This window comes from Pelecanus crispus, chromosome 6 (assembly GCF_030463565.1).
Source record: "Pelecanus crispus isolate bPelCri1 chromosome 6, bPelCri1.pri, whole genome shotgun sequence".
NCBI lineage: Eukaryota > Metazoa > Chordata > Aves > Pelecaniformes > Pelecanidae > Pelecanus > Pelecanus crispus.
The window spans coordinates 36514107-36539891 of NC_134648.1; the positions used below are offsets into that span (position 1 = coordinate 36514107).

General features: G+C 41.1%; 2 protein-coding genes across 3 annotated transcripts; one reads left to right on the forward strand and one right to left on the reverse strand.

The window, feature by feature from the left end:
• Positions 1–991: 991 nt before the first annotated feature.
• On the reverse strand, positions 992–14018 carry EIF2S1 (eukaryotic translation initiation factor 2 subunit alpha). Its single transcript, XM_075712704.1, has 8 exons — positions 13776–14018; positions 12084–12325; positions 10458–10537; positions 9477–9628; positions 7433–7539; positions 2535–2632; positions 1450–1593; positions 992–1151 (listed from the first exon to the last, which is right to left on the reverse strand). The coding sequence occupies exons 2-8, from the start codon at positions 12322–12324 to the stop codon at positions 1026–1028; spliced, it is 948 nt and encodes a 315-aa protein (XP_075568819.1). The 5' UTR covers position 12325; positions 13776–14018; the 3' UTR covers positions 992–1025.
• Positions 14019–14860: 842 nt separating this feature from the next.
• On the forward strand, positions 14861–24642 carry ATP6V1D (ATPase H+ transporting V1 subunit D). Of its 2 annotated transcripts, none has more exons than XM_075712253.1 (9): positions 14861–14933; positions 17738–17855; positions 19033–19112; positions 20547–20614; positions 21306–21350; positions 22085–22188; positions 22605–22671; positions 23498–23576; positions 24222–24642. In XM_075712253.1, exons 1-9 carry the CDS (start codon positions 14893–14895, stop codon positions 24361–24363), a joined length of 744 nt encoding a protein of 247 aa, XP_075568368.1. In that variant the 5' UTR covers positions 14861–14892; the 3' UTR covers positions 24364–24642. The 2 variants fall into 2 exon arrangements, with proteins under 2 accessions (XP_075568368.1, XP_075568369.1); XM_075712254.1 differs by lacking the exon at positions 14861–14933 and adding an exon at positions 15356–17062.
• Positions 24643–25785: the final 1143 nt, after the last annotated feature.

Consider the following 25785-nt stretch of genomic DNA (forward strand, 5'->3'; position numbering starts at 1 on the left):
TTAAAAATTTAGCAATATGGAAAGGTTACTTAAACAACTCCTGCTCCCTATTCCCACAAACAAGGAAAACAGGATTTTTTTTTTTTTTTTTAAACACGCCAACATGGAAAGCACATCTTGTTTCTCTTCTTCAGAGAAGATAAATATGCTGTTTCTAGAGTGAATAGCTCAGTTCAGTGTAAATGAGATTTAGGGTAGGCAGAACTGAAGGTCATGCAGCAGTGAGCTCAGAAGACAGCACTGTATTTTGAAGTATTAGTAAGTTCATAAAAGCTCCTGCTATATTCACCTATAGGAGCGAAGTGCAACTATATGTAATTTTTCATTTATCAGCCACGTTTATTGGAATGGTAACAAGCTATGTTCAATGTTTTCAAGTTCTCAGTCCCTAAACACAGATAAAAAACAAAGGAAATGCTGTTTTAAACAAGTCTGCATCAACAAACTTGCAAGAAAAACATTTTGTTCCACTCATTCTTGGCTTGATTTAAAGCAAACAAAAGAAAGCCCTTTCAACGTTAAAGGGGAGTCACCCACTGATCATACCCTTCCAGGTTTTATATTCATATCACTCTAGGCCATGTGACAAAAGAGAGAAAAAAAAAATCTTGGGAGTTACACAGCCCAGAAATTTATTGATTATTTTCTCAAATACATTCTATATAGAACTTTTCAGCTTGCTTGGTTTTGGTGCTCCCAGGAAAGATGATTAACAGATGCACTGAGCTGTAATCACCAATTAGGAATTGTTATGTCTGAAAATGTTAAGCATGGGGCTGCAACCTCCCTCTGGCCAGATCTGTGTCTTGAATTTGACTAGGCACCTTCCCTTCAAAGGATTCAATTTGTGTAAGCTGTTGCATCAAATGTTACTTAGAAGAGCCTTTCACATATTGGTCTTTTAAAAACAGTAAAACACTTCAAGTATGCATCTGAAGTTTTCAATACTGGACACATTTAGCCCAGAGTGTTTGCAATGGGGTCTTTAATTTTTCATATGGTCTCTTCTAAATATCCCAGAACATTTAGTCTTCAGTTTTGGCTTCCATTTCCTCAGCATCATCATCCCCATCCACTTCAGCATTTTCCCTCTCCAGTCTTTCCAACTGCCTTGCAAGCTCAGTCTCATCTGTGTCAGTAACCACCTTAGGCTGAAAAAAACCCAAAAGAGAAAACATGATAAACTGTCATTAAGAAAGACTGTATATATTTGTAGGCTCTGATTCTACATAAAGAGCAAGAGATAAAATACAACTTGAAGTCACACAATAAATCCCAGGATAATTAGGATTTTTTGCCGTTTGTCTAAGCAGCACAGAAGTTTAGGTTTTTTTTCAGTTTCTTAATAGCTTTTTGCTAGAATTTCTCCTAGCACTACTGGTCTTGCTCTACTTTAAAAATGTTGCGAGAAAAAAAAAATTTGCATTTTAGAACGTAATGTGTTCTTACCTCCATCTGCACATTAAAGACTCCTCTCTTCTCCTCAATTTTTTCTTTAATTACAGCCATGGCTTGATTTAGAACTGACAGTCCTTCAGTTCTCTCCAGCGTTGTTGTTGTCATCACATAACGAGGAGGGGCTATCAGATTAATCTATCACATTGTAGGGGTGGGGTGGGGGGTGGGAGAAAAAAGCAAACTCAGTAACAAAAAGAAAGAAAAAGCTCAAAAGCAAAGTGAGCAATGCAGTGCTGAATGTAAGATTCAGAGAAGAGGAGACCTTTTCCCATTAGAAAAACCCTTTCTAGAAGTATAAACAACTTGGACAGAAATAGCAGAAAAGAAAGTGCACAGCCTGTCCGATTTCCAACATCAACACCAGTTATTTCTACATAGTATGTTTATTTGGACAAATATTGCTAAGCAGAGAGAATATCCACTTTGCAGATCAGTAAAACTGCCTATCACATAATTTTTCAAACAATTAAAAGACTCTGACAACCAGTATGTTGTGTTTGGGGTTGTTTTTTTGTTGTTTTGTTTTTTAAGATGACTGGATAAGTAAACTTTTCCTTTTGTTACAAGAAACCATTCTAAGACACCATTTTCAAACCAGGAAGCACTTCCAAGTTTTTTGAAAACACTTATTCAGTAATGCGTTCAATATCCTAAAATTGTTGGGGAGAAAAACCAGGCCTGGGTACAGCAGCCATTCTACCAACACTAAAACATATGTGGACCAAACATTCCTCTTCTTACATAATCTTACATCTGAAAATAAAATCTGTTGCTCCCTACTTAAGGCTGCATAAAGGAGTAGTAGGTATGCAGTGTGCCAAGACTAGGCTTTAATATATTGAACAGAATAAATACAGCTTCTTGAACTTGGGAAACCACAACACCGTCACAGGAACAACTGGCAGCACAGAGCTGAAAGGAAGTGTGCTACATACCTGCTAGAGAAGAATCAGAAAGCATGTACATGGCTTCCCAGCCTCAGCTATGTGATTGCGACAATTGCAATTGCATGCTACTGGTACCTGAGGGCATCAGACAACTTTGCTTTTGACTTCACTATTAAGACAGAAACTTACTTTAATGGGCATGTTCTCTGTGGAACAGTTCAAGCCTGCTCTCAAAGCTTCTTTTACTGCATCGATACCTTCATAACCGTAACAGGCAACCTCAATATCTAGGACAGAGGAATACAAATCACAAAACTTTAAAGTTACCAAAAGCTGTAGAATCTTTAATGCTTTCAAACTTAAGCTCTGTTAAAGCTTTTTAGCAACCAATGTTTATCCACAATGAAAGCCTTGGTAGCTCCCAAAGCTGAGGAAGGTATTTCACTTTCTTGACTTGTAAGTTGAGGTAAAAGTCTTCATAAATTCTTTAGACGTACAACATTTTACATTGTGCTTTGAAAAGCCAGGATATGAAATTATATATATACACCCACATTCACTCACCTCTCACCCAACAAACTCAACAGTAGTAATTATGTATTTCACATGGAGAGATGAAGATATAAAAGCAGTAAATACCAGAGAAAATGAAAGACCTATCAGGAAAAATGAAACTTGAGAAAGAGCACATCCACAAATTCATGGAATTCTGTCAGCAATTATAACAGAGGCATCACTTGAGGAGCGCTGCAATTTTTTTTTTTTTTTTTTTTAAGGTAAGTTATATTGACACATTGTTAAAGTGAGTTAGCTATAGCTTTTTGTAGATGTTTAGAAATTAAGACATAGACTAATGCTGGTCATATCTGTAATACCCTGATTAGTCTAAAGACAAAGATTTCTCTACCTATGTAGCAATGGTGCAAGACTAAGCTACACAGAGAAGTCAGTCTCACTTCCAGGTGACTAACAACAACCTGCTAACTCTCAGCTATCACAAACAAATTCACAGAAGAGCATCCCAGTCAGCCTCAGGATGAGGCTACAAGCTAATGGAAAATTTCTACACTTGCTTTGAAGACAGAATTAAAAACAACTTGGACCATCACAACAAAATAGGCAAGATGAAGGAAGTAAGAGAACATGCTCGTCAAGTAACTTTATTTTCAAAACAAATGAAGTACCATTTATGTTATCAATTTCATTCTTCATGGCAATCATAGAACCATAGAATGCTTTGGATTGGAAGGGACCTTTAGAGGTCATCTAGCCCAAGCCCCCTGCAGTGAGCAGGGACATCTGTAACTACATCAGGTTGCTCAGAGCCCCATCCAACCTGACCTTGAATGTTTCTAGGGATGGGGCCTCCACTACCTCTCTGGGCAACTGTTGTGATTTAGCCCCAGCCAGCAACTAAGCACCACGCAGCCGCTCGCTCACTCCCCCTACCCTGATGGGATGGGGGAGAGAATCGGAGGAGTAAGAGTGAGAAACACTCCTGGGCTGAGATAAGAACAGTTTTAACAATTGACATAAAGTAAACCAGTAATGATAATAATAACAATATAATAATGATAATAATATCCAAAGCAAGTGATGCACAATGCAATTGCTCATCACCCGCCGACCAATACTCAGACAGTTCCCGAGCAGCGATCGCTGCCCCCCGGCCAACCCCCCCCAGTTTATATACTGAGCATGATGTCATGAGGTATGGAATAGCCCTTTGGTCAGTTTGGATCAACTATTCTGGCTGTGCCCCCTCCCAGTTTCTTGTGTACCTGGCAGAGCATGGGAAGCTGAAAAGTCCTTGACTAGCATAAGCAGTACTTAGCAACAACTAAAACATCAGCGTGTTATCAACATTCTTCTCCTACTAAATCCAAAACACAGCACTGTGCCTGCTACTAGGCAGAAAATTAACTCTATCCCAGCCGAAACCAGGACAGCAACCCATTCCAGTGCCTCACCACCTTCACTGTAAAAAAATTCTTCCTTATATCCAGTCTAAATCTATCCTCCTTTAGTTTAAAACCATTACTCCTTGTCCTGTCACAACAGGCCTTGCTAAAAAGATTGTCCCCATCTTTCCTATAAATCCCTTTTAAGTACTGAAAGGCCACAATAAGGTCTCCCCGCAGCCTTCTCTTCTCCAGGCTGAACAACCCCAACTCTCTCAGCCTTTCCTCATAGGAGAGATGCTCCAGCCCTTGGATCATTTTTGTGGCCCTCCTCTGGACCCACTCCAACAGGTCCATGTCCTTGTGCCGAGGGCCCCAGAACTGGATGCATCACTCCAGGTGAGGTCTCACCAGAGCAGAGCAGAGAGGCAGAATCACCTCCCTCGACCTGCTGGCCACACTGCTTTTGATGCAGCCTAGGATACGGTTGGCTTTCTGGGCTGCAAGTGCACATTGTTGGCTCATATCCAGCTCTTCATCCACCTGTAACCCCAAGTCCTTCTCTGCAGGGCTGCTCTCAATCCCTTCATCCCCCAGCCTGTATTGATCATAGAATCGTTTAGGTTGGAAAAGACCTTCAAGATCATCCAGTCCAACCATTAACATAACATTACCAAGTCCACCACTAAACCAATTAAGGGGAGAGTAGCAATTTCGTGTTTCCTGGCTTGGTGGCTGGATTAGTTATAATGAAAGTAAAAACTAGGAATCATTAAGATTGGAAAGGACCTCTAAGATCATCAATCCAATCATCAACCCAACACCACCATGCCTACTGAACCATGTCCCAAAATACCACATCTACCTGTTTTTTGAACACTTCCAGGGATGGTGATTCCACCACCTCTGGGCAGCCTGTTCCAATGCTTGACTACCCTTCCCGTGAAGAAATTTTTCCTAATATCCAACCTAAACCTCCCCTGGCACAGCTTCAGCCCATTTCCTCTTGTCCTATCGCTAACTACTTGGGAGAAGAGACCAACACCCACCTCACTACAGCCTCCTTTCAGGTAGTTGTATCGGTGGTATCGGGGGTTGCCCCAACCCACGTGCAGGACCTCGCACTTGGCCTTGTTGAACCTCATGAGGTTCACACAGGCCCACCTCTCCAGCTTGTCCAGGTCCCTTTGGATGACATCTCGTCCTTCTGGTGTGTCAACGGCACCACTCAGTTCAGTGTCATCTGCAAACTTGCTGAGGGTGCACTCAATCCCACTGTCTATGTCACTGATGAAGATATTAAACAGCACTGGTCCCAGTACGGACCCCTGAGGGACACCACTTGTCACCGGTCTCCATTTGGACATCGAGCTGTTGACCACTACCCTCCGGGTATGACCATCCAACCAATTCCTTATCCACTGAACAGTCCACCCATCAGATCTGTATCTCCCCAATTTAGAGAGCAGGATGTTGTGGGGGACTGTGTGGAAGGCTTTACAGAAGATGTCTGTCCAGATAGATGACATCCGTCACTTTTCCCTTGTCCACTGATGCAGTCACTCCTTCACAGAAAGTCACTAGGTTGGTCAGGCAGGACTTGCCCTTGGTCAAGCTGTGCTGGCTGTCTTGAATCACCTCCCTGTCCTCCATGTGCTTTAGCATAGCTTCTGGGAGGATCTGTTCCATGATCTTCCCAGGCACAGAGGTGAGGCTGACAGGTCGGTAGTTCCCAAGGTCCTCCTTTCTTCCCTTTTTAAAAATGTGCACGTTTCCCTTCTTCCAGTCACCAGGGACTTTACCTGACTGCTGTGACTTTGGAAATATTATGGAGGGTGGCTTGGCAACTACATCAGCCAATTCCCTCAGGACTCTGGGATGCAGTTCATCAGGTCCCATAGACTTATGTACATTCAGGTTCCTCAGGTGGTCTCAAACCTGATCTTCCCTTACAGCGGGAGGGCCTTTAGCCCCCTGGTCCCCATCTTGCAGTCCATCAACTTGGGAGGGGTGAGGAGAGAGGTTGCCAGTGAAGACTGAGGCAAAAAAGTTGTTGAGTACCTCAGCCTTCTCCTCATCTGTTGATACTAGGTCGCCATTCTTGTTCATTGAGGGGGTTCGCTTTCTTTAACCTTCCTTTTCTGGTTGACATACCTGTAGAAGCCTTTCTTGTTACTCTTTACATCCCTTGCCAAATTCAGCTCCAGCCACGCCTTGGCCTTCCTGACCCCATCCCTACACAACCTGGCAGCTTCCCTGTACTCAATCAAATCCCACTTACATTTCTGAAGTCTATGTTAACTCATGGTGATCTAAAGTAATAGGTAAAGGAATTTTTCATTACCTTACTTTTTGTACTCTCTCCTTGACTTCACTGTCATGTGGATATGGCTTATGTTTTCTTCTCTCCACAGTAATCAAGAAGTGCTCATGCCCTTCAATATTCCTTTGCAGGGCAGAGGCAATTTCTCAATCTAGTTAAAAAATGTGACTCTGCTACACTGATTATCTGTTTAATGGCAAGCATGCTTTTGGGCCATTCAGTTAGCTGTACAACCAGATTTACAGTTTTAAAATAGTGCAATCATGTACTTTTTCTGCCCACACTGAGCTAAACCAGCTCATACACTTTATGAATATGCTAGAGACATAGGAGGATTGAGCTAATATATCCTGCTGAATTGTTTGCAATCAACCGATTAGAAATATACCCAGAGCAAGGTTGGAACTATTTTCACGTGTTCCTGGACAAGCAGCTAAGACATATGCTCTAGCCACACTGACAGAGATCAATCATCCTGTTAGGGAACCAAAGAATTTAACACCTTGAATAATGAAAAAGAATATTGTGGATGCAGTAATGACTACAAAATACTTATATTCATTGTGTGTCAGTGCAAAATGATAAGACCGCATTACATATCAGGACAAGTACTTTGCGTCCCAAGGAATCTACAGTTCGGGGGGATAAAGTAAAAGCCAAACCACCTTGGACTTGGAGATAGAACCCACACAGGCATTTTGCAAGTGATCCTTGGTTAAAATGTCTTAATTCTGGAAGAACAGTTCCACTCCAATATCAGCACCACCAGCACTGGTTTTAATGGAGTTTATAGTCTGCAACAAGATATGCTACCTTGACTTAAGTGTCAAGATGTGTTCAATGAACATCTGGAAAGAACTCACCAGCTCGGATCTTGACTGCTTGTGGTGTCAGACGTCTGTTAATGTTGTCAATCAATACACGCCTCTCTTCCTCTGTCAGATCTAGGCTATCCAGGATTGCAGGGTCTCTGAGCCAAACAAAGCAACGTTATAAAAGTTACACTGAAGTGGCATATGACATAACATTAACTTCCAGTACTATTTCAATATTATTATGCATAATCATAGAGATCTACTAGGCAATGAAAACAGGGAAATTTCTTAAAAGTCCATTGAAACACTGGAAGAAAATAAACACATCTATTTGCAAAATATTTTCTATAGGAAGCATTTAACAACAAAGCAAAAAAGTAGTTTACTCAATCTGTTCCTGGAAGAAAAGATCTGTTTTTTTTAAGAAAAAAGGAATGACTTCTGTCCAGCTCCATTTGTACATGATACACAGAGTAAGAAAAATGTCTAGCTGCTTGGTATTTATGTTCCCTCCAATGTGAAGATAAACCCATACTGCATGAAAGAGAATCCATGATGAATCTGAGGTTTTTGAATTATTTTAACGTTTCATTCAAACACAAGATTTTGTCATTCTACAAAGTAACCTATACTAAGCCTCCAGAAAGCACTTCAGCAAGCACAGGAAGGCAGCAATATCCACAGTTTTCTGCTCAGCCACTGTAGCTTTATGTAGTAGCACAACAGGAACAAATAAAAGTTGCGGTCTATTGTCAGAAATCTTTCATCTTTTTCTGATGAAAACATGTTTTGAGAACAGACAGCTTCAGAAGTTGGTACTCCAACCTGAATAGCAGATGCGCAACAAATTGCATGTGTTCAGGAATTTTTCTGAGTTTAAGAGAAGCTTAAACAGACAATATAACTACAGTTTTCATTCTTCTAGTATACAGGTGTTTAACTAAGTATTTAACAGTTACAGAATGATCTGGAATTCCTCCTGCAGCAATGTGCCCAGATTTGCTCTTTACTTGAATTTGCTATCGTTAGAAAATAATTATTATTCTATGAAACAGAGCACATTCAGTCCAAACGAGGATACAAGATGTCTCTTCCCCAAAAACACCAAGATGGGTAATCAAAATGCTACCAAGTACCCTGCTTCTTTAAGTTAACGCAATTTCTAAAATTTTATTACTGCCATCTAGTGTTCAACTCAAGTTCATCACTCATAGGTTTATGTGCTATAAAAGAGTAAAATTAGAAATTTTTATTGAGAAATCCATTTTTGGATTGCCAGTTCCACAATAGAATCTTTAGAGGGGAGCCAAATAGGTTAATTCTGAAATAAAATTAAAATACCAGACTTCATTACAAAAATTAAGAGTAATCTATCTCAGTGCATACTCCTTAGCATCATGGTTTCCAACTCTTTCTGTTCATAATTCCATTTCTAAGTTCATGACCCCATTCCCATTCTTTAAGTTTGGAAGTGTGGAGAAGTGACAAGCCAGATTGTTGCATTTAAAAAAGAAAAATTCTGCCTGTGCAGTGGAAGACTGACAGTCAGCTGTGAGTACAAGGATCTTCAGACACAGAGCTAGACTTGTTTGGAAACATCTGCTTGGGACTCAGAACACGTAAATTCTGACAGACAAACCAAGATCAGTGCTGCTTCTTCCGTTAAAAATGTCACAGGCTCATATGTAGCAATAGAAATCTCTCCAGTGTTTGTAATTACATGTTTCTCTTATATTATTCACGAAGTGCCTTAATATTTTGCCACATCAAATTCAATTACTACTTTTAAAAAACTGACATATACAGAGTGGCACACTCAAATGTGGATAAAAACACGTAAAATCTGAGCCTTCTTTCTCAAAAGCATTGGGAACTTGAAGAAAGCAGTAAGACAGAGAAGCCTACAATAAGCAACTGGAAGACTAATGTCAAAGTTTACTCAGTTTACTTGACCAGTACATTCTACATACTGACTCTGGGGAAAAAAAAACGCAAACAAAACCCCTGAAAGAACATTATGGTGGATCTATTCCACGAAATAGTTCGCTGCAGCTATGAAATAAACCCCTAGAAGTAGAAAATATGTCCTTACGAGACTGCATGCTTGAATGCATCATAAGCACCATATCCTGGTCTTTTGTACTTGTCATCAAATACCCAGGCAGTTCTCTGGAATAGACTCTCGAGCTGCTCATCCTTAGTGTACTCAAGGACTTCAGCAACATGACGAAGGATGCTGTAAACCTTGAACACAAAACGGGTATTAAAAAAACTAAACCAAAATATGCTGCCCCCCCCCCCAACTTATCCAGTCTCACACTCTCATGTGATGCCTCTTACTATGACTTTATACAGCATAAAATTGAGTCCCACAGATCAAAGTCCACAACCAAAATTGTTGATGCAAATAAACAATAAAAAATATCAATGATAAAGGGTCTTGATTCTAAATACTGCATGATGTTGCAACACAACCCTTCTCTATATTTAGCAATAAATTACATACTGAGCTCTAGGAACTTGGAAATCAAAACCACTTTATGAACCTAAACCTTTGCTGTGTAGTTATGAAGATAAAATTATTCTCTCATGGAAACTGGTGCAAAAAGCATTATCAAGTTGTTAAACAGTATATTTGCATAGAAAGAAAAAAAAGCTAGAATTAACGTAGTACTTAGTGGTAAGTGTTCTACTCCGAAGTGTAAGACCACACAGTAGCAAGGGTGGGAGCCAATGCCTTAAACTACTTGCATGCCTTTTCAATAAAGTTTGTCCACAGAATGCTAAACCACCATATGCTTTTGGACTCCTAATCATTTAAACTTCCCCCTTTACAGCACAGATTTTCAACTGACATATTACTTGATCTACTCATTAATTAAGAAGCCGCTTACCAGAGCCCTCATGGACAGATGAGCTCATTATATATACTTACATGAGTAAATGAGAATCAGAGTATGCTTAATAAATGAGAACAATACTTTATTTTCATATTATCTTATGTCTGTGCATTTTGGTTGCTCAGGAAAGAAGCTGGCAACACACAGTGCCTGAATCTAGCAAAGCAACTTACAGTCTTCGATTTTGTGAATTTGTCTTCACATTTGATTGCCTCCTCTGGAGAAACTCTTCTTTTTGACAAGTCAATATAACCTATTGGGGACAACCATTTTGAAAGTGTCAGGCATTGTGCAAACTATGTCTAACTGCTTCAGAAGAAAAGCATAAAGAACAAATGCTCTGGCTCAGGATTTGCCCCTTGCCTCTGCTATCTCTATCTGTTGCTACAGAAAGTAACAAAACCAAACCTTAATGAATTTGATCAAATCATGATCCAAACTAGGGTATTAAATTATTCTTTCAACTGTAAATACTTATAATAGCAAATCTTTTGTACAACATTCTTTAAAATTACTGCCCTCAGAATGTTTTTCTCTACAAACCTGGAAGAAGTTTTCATATTTCAGCAGTCAGTGATCAATTTTTCTGTTGCTGTACACAGTTTTGGCAAAAATCACACCAGCATACAAAGAAGCAAGCTTGATGCATATTTTTGTAGTACTCAATTTCATTCAAGGTTGACACTCCATCAGTTTCGCTCTGAGCGGTTTCCTAATAAAGCAGGCCTGGCCTCAAATTCTGACTCTTAGCTCCTTGGATAGCCTTTTGGGAGAACTGTCTGTGAAAAAAACTCTTTGGAACCATTTCTTAGTAAATTTGAAAAGGCCTCCATGTACTTCTCACAAACTATAGGTTCCCCAAAAGATTAAATAAAAGACCACTATGTGAATTCCAGATGTGTTTCTCTGTTAATATGAGACTGAAATTAATTTCTAAGAGGAAGTATCCTTTCATCAGACATGCTGGAAAGCTTATTTTACTTCAGATCTATCTGAAACAAGTTGTTTCTTATCTGTCTTTCCTCTCTACTTTTTCTTATCCTGCCATTCATTACTTAATCTCAGAGTTAACTGCAGTTCCAGAAGTATTCTAGAAAAGCGTATTACTTTAGAAACATCATACCAACAGTCAGGTTTCTAGATGTGCTCAGTGTTTATTTTCATTATTTTTTTACACCTGGATATAGATTTTAAAGGTTGCATGGAACTGCATTATCAAAAATCCAACATGTCCTAAACAGAAAAGATATTAAAAAAACTTTTAGAATAAAAGAGTCAAATGGTCAGAAGACAGGAAAAGACGAAGTTGCCTGTACAATCTCAATTCATAACCTTCTACAGAATTCATGTGCTACAATAATTACATACATGTCATCTACTATATAGCCAAGGTTCAAGGCTTGGTAATGCACAGGATGGACTGTCAGAATCATATGTTCACCATTTAGATTTTTAATCATTACATCAGATGATCCTTCTCTTCAGTTAAGACTTAGAAAATCTACTTCTACATCAAAAGAAAATTCCACTTCACTATGGTTTGTTGACCAAACACTGAGTTGGTGAGGACCCACTTCAGCAAATCTTTACTGATGTGATTGACCTTCATTAAGCCAATTCCCAAAAGACACAGAGGAATGGAAGAATGATCATAAATATCAGATGGCATGATGATGGTCTATTTTGCTTAAGTGCTTTAAAAAAAAAAAAAAGAACCCCTGGCAGACTCAGTGAATACCTAAGTTTATGTGCATTTCTTTGAATTCAGTCTTGATATAGCCCACAATATCCCCCAATACCTTTCTCTTTGTCAACTCTTATGACCACAACACATTCATTCCTTCCGATGCGGATGAGCTTGTTTATGGAACGAATACGTCTTCTGGAGAGCTCACTGAGAAGGATCATGCCTTCAATGTTGTTGTACTCCAGCAGGCTGACATAGGCTCCCATTTCAGCAATGGACCGAACATTGACCATCACTACATCTTCCACCTCTGGAAATTTATGCTGGTAGAATCTACAACTTAGTCCTGGCATTCTGGAATTTGAGCAGAAAGAAACAAAGATTTTATTTCACAGTACATCACTGACTTCTACAAACGTGGTAAAAAATGAGCAAGGACTGGTGAAGATAGAGAGGAACACTGGTACAAAAAATGCAAATTAGGATAAGGCTTGTGCAATTCATACTTAGGTTTTAACATAAATTAAACAATAAATTAACTAGTATTTTAGTATTACCACAACCATTTGCTAAGATGCTAATTTTTTGCATTAAAGTAGAAAACACTTGCTACATGGACTTTATTATCCCCTTCAACTGCCATACTACCTATCCACAGCACCTGGCAGAGAAGAGACTTCAAGTGGTGAAAAGGTGGCACTGCACACCTTGCATTCATCTAAATTCACGAGGCTGTGTAAAATTTTAAATCAGATTTTAACAGGAGGACATGGGAGAAAAGAAGCTTGCGGTGCTCATGAAGGTATTTATATGCACATAAGACAGCATGTGAGAGGCTGAAAAAGTAAGAGGCAGAGTGAAGCTTCTGTAGTACTGAGAAGGAGCAGTCTCAACACTCCAGAAGATGACTTTCTAAACTCAGTACAAGATGTTTGGAATAATCCTGCAAGACCTGCTTCAGAGGCCACCTGTCAGCAAAGAAAGCAAAGGCAATAATCAGAGCAGGAGATAGAACTAGCCTGACATGAATGAAACACTAAAAAAAGAAAAAAGTACCCCCCAACGTATTGCTAGTCAGGAGGGAAAAAAAAAAAAAAACCCTGAAAAACAAAACCAGGACTCTTCCATTATACATTCGAAAAAAGTACAAAAATAATGCTTCATAATCACGTAGTGGTAAGAAGGAATGCTTAAACCTCTTCATTTTCCTGGTGATGAATCCACATACTCATCACTCATCAGGCTAGCTCAATTCCTTTTGTCTATGCCTAGAAGTTTCACACAAAGTTTCCTACAGAAGTAGGAGCCTAAGATGCTGAGTAACACGCATCACTCCTTCAGAAGGTTTGTTGTAATCACCATTTTGAAGTTTTAGTCTTGATCTTTACAGCAGTGCTAATGCTTTCTAGCTATATGAGAATTTAAGAAGATAGTAAGACAGTAATGCCAAGCACCACGTACACATGGCAATACAATTCAGAAGACTGTGTCCACCCTTATTTCCATTCTTAACTTTCAGAAAGAGGAAATACAAAGTAGTAAAGGTTTATAAAAAAACTCCTCTAAAGGTTTCATATAACTTCATATAATTTGAAGCTGAACAAACGACTCCAAGATTAAAAATAAAAGCTTCACAGTCTCCAGTTTTCTAGTCCACTTAATGCAGTTCAGCTCAATCCTATGCCTACTTATAAGATACAGAATAAAGACATATTGCAAAGCAACAAACCCCAAACACAGCAAGCAAGAATGGACAAACACTGCCTCTGCACACAGATTATTTTACTCCTCTCCATAGACATACGCTTTTTATTTTGGCCTTCTGTGGGAAGCCTCTCAGAAGCAACACAGTGCCCAGAGCACCAACGCTGGAAATTATCTTTCCAAGACACTAGAAACGCCTCAGCAAAGGTTTAAGTCCCCACGGCCACACAAGTCTCTGCGGAAACTGGCGAAAATGGAGTAACTTCTGACCAGCGACTCCTCCGGCCGCTGGAGCGCCGCTGACACAGGCCATGCCCAACGACAGCGGCAGCAGCAGACAGGAGAAGCGGTCCCCAGGGCGGCCGACAGCCGCTGCCGGGTCGGGAAGGGCCCATCTCTGGCACAGGGAAGGCGAGAGGTGGGCCGGCCCCCCGGGGAGCGCGGCCCCGCAAGCTCGCAGCGGCGGCGCCGGTCCCTCCCTCCCTCTCTCCTTCCCTCCCTGCCGCCCCGCCCGGGCCCAAGCGCCCGGGCCCAGCCCTCAGCCGCGCCGAGCCCGCTCCCGACAGCGCGGGCCAGCAGTGGCCCCAGGCAGGCGGAGCGGCGGCGCGGCCCGTCCCGGCCTTTCCCGTCCCGGCCGTGCGGCGAGACCGGAGCCCGTGGGGGCGGGGGCGCAGCCGCTACCTGGCGGCGGCCAAGGGGTCCCGCTCTGCGCTCGCGGCCCGGAGTCTCGCGCTGCTCCCGCGCCTGCCTCAGCGTGCGCCTGGCCACCACCGCTCCCACCACGCAGGCGCCAGCCCGCCCCGCTCCCGCTCCTCCGCACGCGATAGGCCAGCCCCGCGCCCCCCGCGACCATAGAGTCTCAACGTCGTGGTAGAAGGCCGCCCTTTGCTAAAGCGCCCCCTCCGGGACCGGGCGCTGAGAGCAACGCCGACGACAGAGTCAGAGACCTCCGGGTGTCACAAACAGACCCGGGAGCCGATTACTGCGCTTCCTTCCTGTCCCCGGGGGGCACGTGACCACAAGCGCAGGGGAGGGAGGGGCCGCGCCGGCATCCGGCTGCTCCTTCCGCCAGGGCGCCGCCTCGCGCGGGGGCGGGGGGGCAGCGGGGCCGCGTCACGTGAGGGCGGCGGTGGCGGTGACCGCGCTGACGGCGGTGACAGCGGTGACAGCCGGAGCGGGCCCCGCCGCCCTGCGCCCCGCCTGCCCTCGCCGCCACCATGTCGGGCAAGGACCGCATCGAGATCTTCCCCTCGCGGATGTGAGTGTCCGCCGGGCAGGGCCGGGCCGGGCCGGGCCGGGCCGAGGGGGCGCTGCGGGCCGGCCCCGCTGCCGCTGCCCCCGCCGCTGCCCCCGCTGCGCCGCGCCGGCTGAGGGGCGAGCGGCTGCTGGGCCGCCCCCCGCGGGCCCGGTGCGGCGGCCGGGCCTGGGCTGTGCCCCGAGCATGGGGGCGGGCCAGCGCCGAGGCGGGAGCGGCGGGGGCTCGGGGCGGCCCTGGGGGCGCCGAGGCGGGAGCTCTCGGGGCTCCTCTTCCCATCGGGGCTCCGGCGCTGGAAGCCGTTTTGTTGGTTGCGCGTCTGCTGGTGGCCCGGGTGCTCTGCGCCTCCAAGGAGGGTCCCCCTCTGGGTTTCGTGTAAAACACCTTGATGAGCAGTTGAAGGCTGCAGTTAGATCTTGTCCTCAGTTTCTCTTTTTCAGGCTTAAAATTAGCTCTGTCAGCCATCAGAGGGCCTTTGCAGGGGCCGGTACCAAGAAGCAAATGGCTTACGGTGGTGGTGGCGGGGGGCGCGGGTATTTAAAATCATGCAATTATGCAAACCTTGATTTTAAAAAGAGCGATTTGTGGAATGTATGTATAAGAAAAAATGCACAAATCGAATCATAGCTTCCCTTCACTTTTTAATAGACGATACTGCTGTGCAAGAGGTTGGCTATAAAGGGTTAAAAAAGAAGGAAGTAAAATGGGTAAAGTGCAGTGGACGTCAAGTAATTTTCCAGATTCTTACAGCAAACTGTTTGTCATGAAATCAGATGTCTCCTGACAAGGCTTAGAAAGTTGCCAACATTGGAACATACACAAACAGTTGAAACTGATCTACCCATAAAATTGCTGTTTTAGTAATGCTGTTGGGTTTCTCTTCAGCACCCTCCAGGACAGAAAGGCTTTGCCTTAAGGTGAAAGGCTGTTTCAAATCTTTTTGCATAAAATTGGGGCGATGCCTGGATGTTGTCTTTATAAAAAGGTGCTTTGCAGGACAGAAAACCTCAAGAGTAAAATAATAATTATTCTCATACATGAGCTCAGGACATATGAAATAACAGTTTATATGGAAAGATGAATACATTACATGGAAAAGGTCCTGTTTTGAAACTTAGTTCAGAAAGAAGTTATTGCATATACTAAGTCACTGGTCTCACTCCTGCTTTTCAATAGTGCTCTCTTCATTCAGTTTACATGTCCAAGGAGGAGGCACTTCAATCACTTGTAAAAGATATCTGGTTTTGTGGGCTGGCATGTCATTGTGGCAAGAAGGTGGTGATGTACAAAGGCTTAATATTTACAAGCCCTGTTTCAAATGAGGTAATAGATGAAAAATGTGGCTGATGTTTTAATAGGAATGTAAGTTAGGGTGATAAAATAAAGATGGCCTGCCTCTGCAACAATTTTTTTTTTTTGTTAACAGAACAGAATTTCACAAGGTTTGGTTTTTTTTTGTTTTGCTTTTTTATTGTTACGAAGGGCCTTGCTGGTATGAGCCTCTTCTGTGCTGGAGATGATCAATTACAGGAGCTGCTCAGTTTCCTTGACAGTAAACAAGACTTTGTTTAATGCACTCTCAAGAGCCTGTGAAATCTTGCTTGAACTAGAAGGTCAGCCAGTCTCTGGCAGGTGGTGAACAGAGCAAACAAGTTAGTTCAAGGTGGTGATGGAGACCTGCTTTTTGTGAAAGTAAAGCTGCCTTTTTACTCGTTAATTTTGGGCTTTTTTTTTTATCATAAACATTCAGAAAGTATTTGTGCTTTTCAGTTACAAGTATTTGGTAGATATTAGTGGAGCTATTCTCATCACATGCCAGTAGATGTGGAAAGTAATGGATTCCACTGTGTAGGTAGAATCTTAATTATATTTACTTTTTCCAAGGTCAGAGAGGAAGTGTATAAGGCTTCTCTTCACATAGGGTTGACTTGAGTATTGTCCTTTGTGTGTAGTGGCTGCGTGTACAAAGTGGTAGCTTAAGTTAGCACAGCTTGCGGTTTCTGCAGTGTAGCTCCTGCTATTCCGGTTAACTTAAATCAAAAAGATTCTTCAAATTAAAAGATATACTCCACAGCAGAGAGGGAAGCAAGGTTTGGATCCTTCTTCAGTTTCTAATTCCATACAAGAAACCTGTAAGTGTGCCACTGGAAGTAAAGGGTATACAATGCTACAGCTAGCTTACTAATACCTCCTTTAAACTGCTGCTACTTCTGATTGTCTTAAATAGCTTGTAAATCTCCTGTGCAGCATATGAAGATATGGAATCATTGTACTTTCTGACTTTCTTTAAACCAGAATGTACGACTGCTGTATCTTGTTGCTCTGTAAAATCAGAATATAGCATCAACAGTGTGATCGCATGAAGAATTTGCTGTGTTGTCTGATTTTGAGAAGACAACATAGCAGTAAAAGAGCTTAAAAGCAATACCAGTGTTGCACTGACAGTGGGCTTTTGGGGTAGTTTGATTTCTGGTGCATTTTTGGTACTTGTAAGTCATCAAGAAAAATGAAAACTCTTATTTCCTATTATGGAAGCACTGGAAACTGACTTGTCAATTTTCCATAATCTTTGGCTTTGCACATAATAACCTTGTAATTCTCATTGATGATGGAGATACATATAACAAATTCCCATTTAAATGGAAATACAAAATTCTGTCCTGAAGTGGCCATCCTGTTTCACTGCCTTGATGTTTCTTGGTTGCTTCATAGTTTCAGTCATGTCCATGTCAGAAAACTTTGCATAAGTTTTTTTCTAATACCTTCAGATGATGGAGGACATTTTTATTTATTCCTCTGTTTAACAGGGCTCAGACCATCATGAAGGCTCGACTGAAAGGAGCCCAAACAGGTCGTAACCTCTTGAAGAAAAAATCTGATGCTTTGACACTTCGATTCAGGCAGATCCTTAAGAAAATTATTGAGGTAGGTAAATTAGAATTTTCCTCTGTTTGGCTCACTTTATTTGAAATCTGTCTGTTCTGTCAGTTGTGCATTCCTGTTCTGCTAACTTCTGGAATGTAGGACAACTTTGAGGATAACCTGTTTTTTTGTAAGTGAGGTTACTGAGGACAGATGAGCAGAATGTTTTTCTGGCTGTAATGATGCAGAAATTTTGTGAGAGTCAATATTCTTCACCTCTTTCCAACCAGTCTTAGCTTCTGTTTTCTTTTGTGTCCCAAGTTCCCTGTCATCTCTTCTACGTTACAGTGAATTTGCTCTGATGCTGCCAGATACTTTAGGAGTGGATTTAACATGTTCTGTATCCCCATTTTTGTTGCTTTATCTGGCTTGAGAGGATACTGCAGATCTATAATGTTTCCTGCATGACTAGGTACACTAGAAAGCAGAAGTTTAGTCCAGATGGAACTTGTTCCTTTATGAAGAAACACCGAGTCCTGCTTCTTCCTTTGCAACATGAACGACAAATCTAAGATACTCAGTAGAGCCTAATACGGCTTGTTCTGTTCTACTATACTAGATGGGCTTTAGCTGTACTGTTTTGGCTGCAACTGCTACAATATCCATGGTTAGCGGTAGTACTTTGTTGCCATGCTATAGACAAGCTGTTGGCACTCTGTATCTTGTCTCGTATAGGCTGCCTAAATACACAAAGGCTCTTGCTTCTCAAAAGCATATTTTTTAGCTACAAGCGCTTCAAATGTGTAAAAACTGGGGAAAAAGGAACAGGAGGAGAGCACAGCTTTACAAAGCCGCATACATCTGTATGTTGAAAAACAACTTCAGCTGTCTCACAGTATTCAGTACAATACGAGGAAAGAGCGTTTTCCTACTGAGCCATTTTATCATTGTGATTTAACTGCCATGTAGTAGAATTTTATTATTGACAGACAAGTCTTCTGCTCTTTCTGTGAGTTCTACACTGGGTCAGTGAAACAGCTGAAATATTTCTTCTTTTGCCAGTCACCTGGGAATTATAATTTGCAGTTTGAAAGCAAGCTACACATACAGGACTTTCTCAGTCTCTTAAATTTCTCATTCTTCTCTTTATGCTGTTAGTTATTTATCCTGGAAAAGGAGTACTCAACGATGTGCCTTGTATTTGCTGCCTGTTTTTTTTTTTTTTTTTTTTTTTAAACAGACTAAAATGCTGATGGGTGAGGTGATGAGAGAAGCTGCCTTTTCACTTGCTGAGGCAAAGTTTACAGCAGGAGATTTCAGGTGAGGATTGCTGATCTTGTGGATGTCCTACCCATGTGAAAGAGCGATCAACAAATTGCTGAATCCTTTTTTGGAAAAGAAGTAAAATTCTTAAATGCACTTTAAAAAGAAAAATAAAAGTCAGCGGACAAGGTAGGACAGGATGAACTGAATTCCATTATGTAAAAGTGGAAGACATCACTGCAGTAGAGAGATAATTTGCATGAGGAAATGTATACTCCAAAGTAGAGTGGAACAAAGTGGAAACATTTCCAAATGGAAAGATTAAGTGTAAGTGGAAAGATTAACAGAATTTACTTTACATTCAGATCCTTGATTTGAGAAGGTGTTGCTTTTTGCAGCTTGGAATCTAAAATGTAGGGAAACAAGAACTTATAGCAGAGTATTTGACTGTTTCTTATTTTGATCTTTCTTGTGAATTTGAGGGCCAGATGTAATGTGTGTTATTTTCTCCCAGTAAGTCATACAGAAATGTTACTAGTTGTTCTAACCTCCTATCTCATTGACCTCTTGTGTCACTAGGGCTAGTGAGGGCTGTATGTGAGAGGGGAAACCCATCTTTTTCCTCCAGTAGGATATTTTTTAATCGTATTTTAATAAATTACAGTTCTAACTCAGGTGTTTGTGTAATTCATTCAAATGGGCGTAGATCTTGTGGAATAAAGTTGGGGAAGTGTTAATGATTCAGCTGATGGTACTACCAATTAATGGGGAAGAACTGAGTGATCAGACACAGTAGTAATCTGTGTGCTGCTGGAGAAAAGTCTTTTTGCCCTTTCGTTTGGATATGGTGCTGTTTCCTGTCCTAACCAGTCGCAGTATTTAGCTCTAAACAGGAGTCAGATTCCACCCTGTAAGCAATACAAGAGTTGGCTATAGTGACCTGTTCTTGGAGGACCTTAAAATAGTTTAGAATTCTTCAACAAGAATTGTTGTACAAGCTTAAATTTGTTAATATGATAGAGTTAGTGGGTAAACAAACTCATAAATGTTCTGAATGAACAAATACATACAAACACGAACAAAATGTTATGGCCTTGGTCTGCATTAAAACCTTGACATTCCTTCACTTCTCTTGGGGAAAAAAGTTTTACAGGTTGATTAGACTCAATGTTACTAAAATACTTTAAAGTAATTTGTCAGCTAATTGGCTAGTTTTTAGCTATGCTTTGTATACTTGGTGTAAGACATTTCTAAAGTTATATTTCACAGACTCTGTGTCTTTTACATTTCCAAACATGGCTGGAAACCTCTTTCCTTCAAAGCTTCTGTGTTAGCTTTGAAGTCTGTGCAATAAATTGCATAGAGAACTGAGCTGAAGACAATTTCTAAATCTTTACAGCTATTTGATAACTACTTCATCTTATATATATAATGATAACGTAATGACCACTTCAGCTTTCCTGATTAAGATGTATGTTTTCTTCCTTACAGTACCACTGTGATCCAAAACGTGAACAAAGCTCAAGTCAAGATCAGAGCTAAAAAAGACAATGTAGCAGGTGACTCTTCCAGACTATGAGTATTTCAACTCTTAAGGGAATTGTGGGAGGATACTCTGAAATACACAGGAACGTATCCAAACACTGTCTCCTCTTCTTCTCTTACTCATCTAACAGTAGGAACACTTGTAATTTGCTGTTTTTTTCACATACAGCATAGAATTCTTATATTTAGTTATTTACCTCTCGTAAAATTAAATGAGTGTGCATAAATTGCAGTTCAATTTCTACGTCTTCGGACAAAGCCTAACTTCCATAGAGCTTTACTGAAAAATAGATCAGGAAATGAAGTATCAAAAATTAAATAAGTTTCAGGAAATTAAATATCAATAATTGTCTATGAAGAAAGCAAGAAAGATAAATCAGGATTGAATGCTTAAAATATTCCTTAGGCACAGGGAATACGTTAGTGAACAGAAACATAACAAAACTGAACACTGAATAAACTGGAATACTTCCCTGAATTTTTCATGTGTCTAGATCTCTGTGATCTCAATACAATTCTGAAGTTCCATATTAAGATGTCAGAACCAGCATGACTTAATGGTTCCAAGCTGTACAGAAGGATTTTGGAAACAAAGCTTCTGAGCTTACATAATGTATTAGAAGCGAATGGGGTAAAAGTGAGTTGTACTTAATGTATCTGTAACCCTTTATGTCTCTTACACACATTCTTGTTCACTTCTGTCAGGTGTAACCTTGCCGGTTTTTGAGCATTACCAGGAAGGAGGAGACAGTAAGTACAAAACAAGTATTTTCTATCTTACATGTACTTACAGCTATTCTGTGCTAATACAAAAATACTTGTTATGTCATGTCTTGCTGATAAGTCAGTCTACATCATAGGCATAGGTGTACTTACTTCCTTTATGATGCTTTGTCCTGTTCCTGTGACATGGAGGGATTATTAGGGACTATAGTGGCTTTTGATTTCCTAAACCAGTGAGTTTTTCAGATGAGGAGAAGGCTTGTCTCGTATTACCAGGTTTTGAGATGGTATGTCTTACTGTGGACATGCACAATGTGTAGTAACATAAACCACTATAAAGACAATTTGTTAATGGGAAAAGGCTTTAGTTTGTCACTTGCTGAGCTGTCTGTATCCCTATAGTTTGTAAAATACTAATTTTTATCTAGTAAGAAAACACTATACTAGCAATAAGTTTTTTGTGTTCAAAAAGCATGTAGACGTGGCACTTTGGGACATGGTTTAGCAGGCATGGTCATGTTGGGTTGACAGCCTTTCCAACCTTAGCAATTCCTAGTTTTACTTTCATTAAAAAATTAATCCAGCCACCAAGCCAGGAAACATGAAATTAATTATTACTCTCCCCTTAATTGGTTTAGTGGTGGACTTGGTAGTGTTAGGCTAATGGTTGGACTTGATGATCTTAAAGGTCTTTTCCAACCTAAACGATTCTATGATTCTATGAATAGCAACAAACATTATTTAATTTTTTTTTTTTTCAGGCTATGAGCTGACGGGCTTGGCCCGAGGTGGAGAACAGCTGGCTAAGCTGAAGAGGAACTATGCCAAAGCTGTGGAGCTGCTTGTGGAACTGGCCTCCTTACAGGTTGGTGGGAGGAAAAAAAGAAGGGGATCATTGGTTTCTCACTGTTCTGAAATGAAAGCAATGTAGTCAGTGATTGTAGCTTAATACTTTGAGCCTTAGTCCCGGTGCTGTACAAAGTTGCAAACATTTTCCAGCCATAAACCAGAGTTACATTACCGCTTTGAAGAAGTCCTTATTCCTTAATGCTAAGAAGAAACTTTCTTTGGGGAGTTGGTATTTGTAGCTGGTAGTGTGCAGTGCTGAGCGTGCTACTGACATTAGTAGAAAAAATGCTGCTTCTATCAAGAATGTAGTCTGTAAAGCTACATTACAGACTTGGCTTTGGCTTTCAAGTGCTATTTGGTTTTGTGTATGGAATTGATGGAAATGCTGAGTTTGTCTTGTTATATATTAATTACTTAATCCCATTCCACCAGACATCCTTTGTTACTTTGGATGAAGCCATTAAAATAACGAACAGACGTGTGAATGCAATTGAACACGGTGAGTATTTTTCCATTTGGGATGCATAATATTTTTCTGTCTCCATGCAAGATGAGGAGCAGGGCCATGGAAGCCATTCTTCTTTTGACTGCTTTCTTGTTAATAGGATTTCTAGCCAGTTCAAGAATTCTTCAGAAAGCATTACAATGAAGCATATTGCAAGCAAGAACAAAAATTAAAAGCCCAGTGGAACGGACTGGAGTACACAGAGATAAATGAATATGCAAACATGAGAAAGTAATCAGGAAGTTGTATTGAGAACCTGTAGAACAAAGACTTCACAAACACATTCTGGAGTCTCTGCTAGTGAATTTGACTTATTTGGTCAAGTCTGTTGACTAGAAACAAAAGATAGGATGTTTCTATGTGTTAAGATGTTCTAACAGCTAGCATACTAGCTTCTAAAACTGTAATGGCAGTGTCCAGTGGAGAGCTGGTGACTTTTTGTGTTGGTTTTGGATGGGATCGCAGAGTAGGCATCCAGAGAGAAATCTTGGTAACCTATTCAGGTTTGTGTTACAGGAAACAGACCTTACAAACAATCAGGGATCAGTGCTTACTGATTCCATTGCATCTTTCAAAAGAATGTGCTATGGGAGATTCTGTGACGTTCAGAGTCCTAGTTTAGTCCTGGACTTACTGAAGAAAACAATTTTGTGTACTTGTCCATAATGAAATAGTATGATCTTCCATGAAAGACATGTAAATTTCCCCTAGCCAAAAGAATTACTAGATTGACTTTAAACAATCATCTGTGCACTGCATGAGATAAATTCCTGGGTAATGAAACAACAGTTCAACAACCTCCTTATTTATATTTTTTTAGTGATTATTCCCCGGATCGAGCGTACTCTTTCTTATATCATCACAGAACTGGATGAACGAGAACGAGAGGAATTCTACAGGTAAGTATCTAAAACAAGACTACACTGGTCTCTTTTTCTCAAATAGACCATTCCTCAGAAGGGACTTACGAGAACTATTCACTAAATCTGGCAGTGAACACTGTTAAACAGGACCTGTTCTTACTGCACATTGAGTTTCCAGAGCTGGGCACTTGGAGACCTGCAATTACTTGTCTGAAATTTACAAATGAATCCCTACCACTAGGTTGTACATAGCTGACATTACCATTCTTCCAGAGGGAATGACAGGGTACAGTACACCGAGGTGTTCTGCTTTAAGGACACCTTTGCCACAGAGGTCCGTGTCCTGGGCTACCTGAAGCAAAAATGTTAAACCTGAAATGAATTAAAGGAGAATTAACTTCATTAAAGACAAGCAGAGTAGTATAATGCAGTGCTTAAGGTCAAGAATATAATATATAGTTTGGATGAAGAAATGAGTTAATCTGCAGAGATGAAGTTTTTCAATGGCAGCAGCTAGTGATAAAAGCCTTTTGCCATTTGTTACACAATCTTCATGTTCAGAAGTTTCCTGGGGAATGTCTCCAAGCAGCTTTATCATATCCAAGTTGTGTGGCATCCTTGCTGCTAGCATGTTTTATGAAAACATACTTGTTTCACAGCAACACATGTTGCTTTTCACAGGTTAAAGAAGATCCAGGAAAAGAAAAAAGTATTGAAAGAAAAATCTGAGAAAGAACGGGAGCTGCGGAGAGCTGCTGGCGGAGAACGTGAACCAGCCAATCTCTTAGCAGAAGAGAAGGATGAAGACCTTCTCTTTGAGTAACCCAGCACAGTTGTTTTATATGGAGCAGGGGACCCAGAATACAGAACGTCCATTTGCGATATAATTCAGGACATGTTGCCTCAATGATACTTACGTGGCTTCTCAGTTGGTGTGTAAGTCTTGAGTTGAAAGGATTGTGGATTTCTCCTGGAAGATTAGAAATCTGGGAACTTGACTGCAGCATAAAAGGAGAGATGGGTCAGGTGCTTTACTATCAGCAACAGGCTTCTATTACGTGTTCAGCCTGTTTCTTCACTTAGTAGGGATGACTGTCCACAGCTGTGGCTCTGGATTTACCTAATCAGATTCCTCTTTAATTGCTCCCCATCCTAGTGCAAGCAGAGGAAAATGTTATTGAGGGAGGGAGATGCACGTAATGTTCTTTACTGCTGAACTATTAATGTTCAAGTTGCTCAAAGCAGGTCTTGACACAGCTGAAGTCAAATGTCAGTAAAGGCAACCCTAGTTTTCTAACCTGTTGATGAAATCCACAGTCTTCTGTGATTTATTTTTGTTGCACGATTGTTACCATTGGCCTAAAACATCTACAGTTTTAATTAGAGGTTCTGCCAACTTGTGTACCGTCTGTGCTAGAAACAAGTAAAAATTTTAAATGGTAAATGTCTGGTGTCTGGCTCCAGCTGCTAGAAGATGGTGGTCTCAAAAGCTTGTCATGTTGATTTCAAAATAAAACCTTTGCTTCATCCCCTGGCCCCAACTTGGAATCTGCACTTAACCTTTACTGCTTTAGTAACGAAGGAGAGGTGGCTCCCTCCTGACACAAACACACAAAAACTTGAGTTCTCAACTATCCAGCTACATGTTGCTCCAAATCTTCATTGCAACCAGCAGGTTGGCAAACAAAGCAGGGTTCAATGTACAGTAGTCCCTCCTTGCTGCGATTCTTCATGTCCTTTGCCGATTCGGGGAGTCTAGGAGAGTGGCTGATAAGCAGGCTGTCACTGAGTGCTGCTCAGTTTGAAGGGCTGTTTTCCTGAAGATGTTGGTTTGCAATCGGCAAACTGAACACATGCCATAGCAGTAATACTAGTACATTGTCTCTAGTACTACTAGTCTCTTCAAGGTAAGCATCTTGTTTTAAACATGATCGAGCACTTAACTAGAGATGCAGGGTAAATGCAAGGAAACAAATTTCTATTAACACCTCTAAAAAGTAATTTTATAATTGTATGAAGCACAAGGCCATTTCTTTTCTCTTTTGAAGCTGACAGCAGCACAGCTGAATAGTAAGTCGATACTCTGTTGCAAGATACAGGTCCAGCTTGAACGAGAGAAACCGTGTTACCTCTCCCACTGGATGCATGGTGTCAGAAGGAATAGAGAACATCCTCTAGGGCAGCAATGGGTCACAGCATCTTTCACACATTCAGCAAAATGGCAGAAAGAAGACTCCCAAGATCC